The sequence below is a fragment of the Corvus kubaryi genome, unplaced genomic scaffold (assembly GCF_017639235.1).
Source record: "Corvus kubaryi isolate FWS band 111438036 unplaced genomic scaffold, C.kubaryi_AGA036_p1.0 37232, whole genome shotgun sequence".
NCBI lineage: Eukaryota > Metazoa > Chordata > Aves > Passeriformes > Corvidae > Corvus > Corvus kubaryi.
Window position 1 is genome coordinate 4,248,285 of NW_024581066.1, and position 6,000 is coordinate 4,254,284.

The following is a 6,000-nucleotide window of genomic DNA, read 5'->3' on the forward strand; positions in this document are numbered from 1 at the left end:
AGAGATACAAAACATAATAGGTGCTACAATACAATTGTTATGGGAGCTATGGATGTACCCAAAGGAAAGAAATAGAGCAAACCTCACAGAGTTTGAACAAGCAAATACTGTTATTGTGAAAAGAGGAGGAAATACAGAAGAAAAAACATCAGTGAGAAATGAGGCGTAGAACAGGAGTGAGCACGAGGAGGAGTAAGAAGTGTTAGAAATAGGATCAATTTTAACTGCTCAGGATGTTGCTGGATCTATAGAGACTCTGAAATGGAAGCTGTTTGTTCCACATCAGAAGAAGCTGAGGTTGCTGATCACCCAGGACTAGGTTTTGCCACGTATTTTGTTACATCTTTTCAATCAAGCAAGCAGTAAAACAAGTGATTCTGTAATGGTAAAAGGTTCCATTTGGTTTAGAATGAAGCACTCAACATCTTCATTTCCTTGCTAAAGATCCCTTCTGCTAGGCTCACCAAACAGAACGGAAAATGTGTTTTCTCAAGCCAGTTTCCACTCTAAAGGAGAAAGATGTAATGGCTGTCTTGTCTTAGTGCCCAAACCCCTTCTAGAACACTGGAAAAGAGCATGCAGCAGCAGTTGCAGCTTTCCATTTAAGCAACTGGATGTATCAGGAACTGCCCCAGCTCTGCCCCAGCTCCCAGGAGGAATATTCCTTACTAAGTTTTTCCTGACTCAGAAGATTTCAAATCAGTGCCTGTTTGAGTTTTCTTTCAATCTGGGCTGTGTCTCGGGGGCCTAGCAAGGTGTCGCTGCTGCCATGTGAGACCTCAAGGCATGTATCCAGTTTCAACACAGAAAGGAACAGGCTAGCTCCATTAACAGGGCTCCTTTTGGGAGCAAAACTTGAAAATTTCAGGGAAGAGATGCACCCCAATGAGAGAGAGCAGTTTTTACCATGTTGCTTATCTCCTGTGGAAGTATAGGAATGCAGTGAGAATGCTGCTAGAAGTCCCCAGTGTTTTGGGACTAATTTGTTAATTTATTTGGGATGCAAAAGGAAGCTTTTTTTGGGTAGCATTTTATAGGCTGCCTTATGACTGTTTTGGTCTGCCCTGACTCAGTCTGCTTGCCTCTCTGGTCCTTCCCCTGACAACTCTCTTTGACTATGAAACATGAAAGCAACAAATTCCATCATTAAGGTGTACTTGACTGGAGCTATATCCAAGCTAGCCAATGAAATATGCCCAGAAACATCCTTAGGTGTTGAAGCCAGCTGGCGCAGAGCAGTTCATGCCCACCCTGGTAACTGTTTTATGCAGGGTGGCTGCACCAAGCATCCTGCTGGGGAAAAGTCCTTATGGTCCAAGCCAGCATCTGCTGGGGGGAATGTTGGGTGGCACAGTTCAAAATCATGCCAAGGGGACATGCTCATGGTTTGCTGTAACGGGTATTCACATTACACTGCTTGGGAATGCTCCAGACCCTGATAAACTGTACTAGTATGACTTCAGCCTGAATGTTTAAACCTCTGCTGAGTTATTGTGGGAGGTAAGATCAGTTACTCGGTGTCTGGTTCCTTTGCACGAATGATTTTGAAGCACAAGAGGGCAATATTGAGTTGTTGGAAGTGTCTATAATAGCAGGCCTGTATTTCCCTGGGATATTTTATGGTACCATGTGATATTAAAGACCTGATACAAATATTCAAAGCCTAACGCTGTAATTTTAATGCAGGGATCACCCCAATTTTCTATTTTTCGGATTAGTTTGCTAATGAGTCATATACCCCGCCACACTTAAGTTTTATTTTTAGATAGAAGTAGAAGAACCGGGTGGATTTGTTCATCTGGAACAATTTCTTCCAGTGATGACAAAAGTGCTACTTGAGAGAAGGTAATGGAAAGTGAATTTTATGTGTCTGTGTTTTATTCCAGATTGACGGGTTGATTCTGAATAAACATATCTACAGGAATTTTACGTACCTGGAAGGAGTACAGATCTTCTTTACCATTTAAACTCAGTTTACATTAACTAGAGAGATTTTGTTACAAAATTAGTTCATCTACATTAAATTATGATGATATGAATAATACCAGCTTGTAATCATAATTGTGATAATATGTAGCTTTTGTATTTTTAATGGGAATTGGAATTGCTGTTCAACATGCTTTGTATATCTCTGAAATATTTGGTGTGCAAATTAAGGTCATAACTATTGCTTTCTCTGAACATATGAGTTACAGTTACTGAGAAGCACAGAGTGTTATAGTGTATTCTAAATAGGTTGTGTAAACCAGCTTCATATTTGTGTCTCAAAGTGAGTGGCAGGTACAGCTGAACGTATACAATTAACACTCTAAAAGACTGCTGATCTAAAAGTGGTCACAAAGGTGCATAGAAGTCTTTGCATGAAAACAGGAACTTGTGCTATTTTGACATTTTGCACTAAAGCAAGGTTACTGACACGGAGTTTATCTTTCATTTTAAAGATGGTAGTCAAGGCTTTTGAGAAACTCAATCTTGTCCAACCCTGAGAAATTATTTTGCACACAGAGGGCCTTTGGTAGGAGGGTGTTCTACACATGGAGTATCTGTGGCTCCACACTGATGTTCACCCTTTCACACAATGATGCCATGCTGCTCTGGGCTCTCCTCCTCCTTCTCCACACCCCCTTCATGCAAACATACACGTATATACACATACACACACAAAAATAATTGCCCCACACTTTCCCCAGGCTAGCACAGGCTTGTCAAGACCCACTTTATCTTTTGGGGCACTGTGTCCATAGTTCACTTATGCAAGGGCACTTGAGATTTGGATCACAAAATCCAAGGCTTCTTCTTAGCACATTTGATTTTTAGATTGTTAAAGACTGAGGCGGGTCCAGACAAAGCAATCGAGCAGTTAGAACCTCTCTGGATTCAGCTCCCTCTCTTTAGTATTCTGGGGGTTTGGTGAGAGCCTGCTGGGATATGGAAGCTCTCCATTGCTGCACTGAGCTTCCTTTCCAGCTCCAAAATCAATCATGCATATGCATGCACACAAGTGCCCAGTTCTCCCCTCTCTCTGAAATTGTTAGACAGACCTTTTCTTTTATAGCCACCAGCCTCCTTTGCTCATCATCAGCTCATTAGACTGCCCAAGTCACACTAGGTGATCTGTTGCCTAGCTACCAGCCTACCTGGACAAAACTTTGTTTTCTTGGTTTGTCCACTTCTGTTCAGTGCATTGGCTATGTAGAATGATTCATCTGTTGCTGATTCCTACTAACCCACCCAGCCAGCCCAGACATGCAGAAGCCATTCATCTGGCTCCTCAGCACAAGAGAAATTAAACAGTAGTACAACAAAAGATGTAAGAATTAAATATATGACAGTTCCAAAAGGCTAGGCTGCAATTAAATGTTTGATAGACAAAACGTAGTAAATTCTCATAGAAAACAAGCTTTCCTTTTCCTCTAGTACTCGTATTTAGTTTTTTCAGAGCACTAGCAAACAGTAACTTAACTTTTCCGATTCCATGGTTTCAGATTCTGGCCTATTCCAGAAGATGTTATTCTACATGCATTTGAGGTCTGTAACTAAATATTCAAGTACTTAATTGCTGGGAAGAATTTGCTGCTTTTTGATACAATAAGCTTAAAACCACAACTTTTATTCTCCTTTAAAGGCTTTGGATGAGAATAAATGTGGATATATTACCAAAGAGGACCTGGTCAAACATTTGACTGAAGAAGGTAACATGACTTCGCTAATATCAATATTTAAGTAAAAAACATCACATGTGTATGTACATTGAGGTCCTTACCCTGCATGCCAAAACCTGTGGGAGTAGATACATTGTCTTCAAACAGTGCTGTTGTTGTGATGAGTGGCTGCAGACTAGGACATTTCACTGGTCAATGATGCAGGGAAAGAGTATTTATCTGCCTGCTTGCAGACATTATAGAATAGAGATTTTTATTCTTATTCATAATTCAATCATGTCTGGATATTTTGTCTGGATATTCTGTGCACACCTCTGTGCTCACTATGTATGTGACTCTTTTGCTGTCCTGTAAAATTGCAGCTTAGATTTCCGGATGTTTCAGTAGTTTTCAGTGCTCATTCATTCTTACATTATCTTGATCTTAATTCTAGAGCCATATGCAAACAAAGAGATTCAAAGACAAGATTTAAGTTGTACATTCTGTAATCCTCAATATCCTCTGAAGAGCCTGCTTTTCTTGTGTGGCCGACTCATGCCCACCTGCCTCATGTTCAAAAGGGTGTTCACCTTTGTGCAAAACCTAGCCTCAGTTGGTAACCTGGTTCTCTGAGGGATGAAGTAGGCCATCAGCAGCTTTGAAGCTCCTAAAAGAGAAAAACCAGAAGTCTTTCATGATGTGAATACAAGTGCAAGGATAGCCAAATGAGAGATAATAATTCTAATATACACAGGAGAAGAACTCTGACAAAAATGGTTGTTTCAAAATCCATGGCAGAGAGGAACAGGCTGTTTTGGTGTCTGTGAACTAGAAGATCAGATGGATCCTCATCCTCTGTCTCCTTTCCTTTAGACTGGCTCACTTGGTGTGCAGGACTTACACTGGCAAAAGGGAAGGAGTAAGATCCTTAGTTTTGTTCCTTTTTTCCTCTGTGTGAGAATCAAAAGGAGATCCTTTCAAGGGAAAAGCAGTGGAATTTGCCAGTCCTTGAAAGGATTCTTACCAAGACAAAGTGTTATTCTCTGCTGTCTTTCAGGTGAGCCCTTTTCTCAGGAGGAAATGGAGGACATGCTCGCCGTTGCTCTAGATCCAGAAACAAATACTCTTCGCTACAGAGACTACCTTAAAAAGCTGGTAGTAGATGAAACGAAGACCTTCCCCTTTAATGTCTGAGATGCCTTTTTGGTAACAACACTGTAGCTCGACAGATAGTTGAAATATGTAATTTAGAGTATAACAAAGCTCAGCTTGAGACTTGATGCTTATAATTAAAATAAAATCTGTGTAGTTATATTTCCTTGGGTTCTGTGTGCGTGTATATATATACATACAAAAATATATTCACACCTGGAAAAAGAGCTCTTGACAGAAAGACTGTGTAAGGTCTGGAAAAGAAATCATGGAATTTTGTTGGAAAATAGCAGGAAAAATAATGTTAATGAAGTCAAGAAGTAACTTTACGATTGCTTTTGCAAAACTAATGGAAAATGAGACTTGTGAAAATAGGTAATATGTAGGTAAGTGAGTATCTTAAGGTGACTAATAGTAGTAAGATAAAGCTTTACATTTAAGTGTAATCCTTATTTGTGTTTAACTAATAAGGAACCAGGTAGGTTTGAAATAATATAATAGATCAAATAAACTTCCTATAATTTCTAGTGTCTTGCAAGTATTTGTGTTTTGTTTACCATAGGCAATTGAATTGGACCAGTTAGTTCCAGTTTATATTACTAATCCACTGACATGGTATTTTGCTTTCATTTTAAACACGCAGAGAACACTCCAACCATTTCCATAGTCAGCCTAATCCTTGAGAACATTTCTGTTACTATAGGCAATGAACAGTTCCCCTTTTGTAATCAGTTTGAAAGTCAGTAATTTTAGCTCTTCAAAACTTAGGATCACAGAATGGGAATTTGATTTTCATAAGCTGATGAAGCACCATTTTTTGAAAATGTTAGTGTAGAATAGGTTTCTCAGCTTTTCTTGCTAGCAGACCACCACAGACCTCACAGCTCTTCTCACTTCCAGTTTGATAATTTTGTGTTACTGTACTGCTGTTCTTTAACTTGAACTTGAGTTCAAATTCTTTCCTCTCGAGTTCCTGCCTATATTATCTGCTAACAAGTGACCAGCAGTTGCCCTCAACTGATGAGGTCTCAGCTTATAGGAGACTTTGTGGTCTGCTCCTCAAGAGTTGTGTCTTGCATTTTGTACCCCACACCTTCCACCCCATTTCTCTTTTTCTACTCTCTATCAAGTTTGCTTTCCTCCTGTACTATGTTCTACCTCTCCTTTGTCCCAGTTGCATATTCCAGCTCTGTGTCATCCACAGCCT

General features: G+C 39.8%; 1 protein-coding gene across 1 annotated transcript in view; it reads left to right on the top strand.

Annotated features, from left to right (window-relative positions):
• Positions 1-5,320, top strand: part of EFCAB2 (EF-hand calcium binding domain 2) — a 30,317-nt gene extending 24,997 nt beyond the window's left edge. The window contains exons 4-7 of the mRNA XM_042023021.1: positions 1,766-1,845; positions 3,486-3,528; positions 3,626-3,692; positions 4,699-5,320. Of these exons, the coding sequence (XP_041878955.1) occupies positions 1,766-1,845; positions 3,486-3,528; positions 3,626-3,692; positions 4,699-4,835 (327 nt within the window). The 3' untranslated portion in view covers positions 4,836-5,320. The remainder of the gene's footprint in view (positions 1-1,765; positions 1,846-3,485; positions 3,529-3,625; positions 3,693-4,698) is intronic.
• The last annotated feature ends 680 nt before the right edge of the window (positions 5,321-6,000 follow it).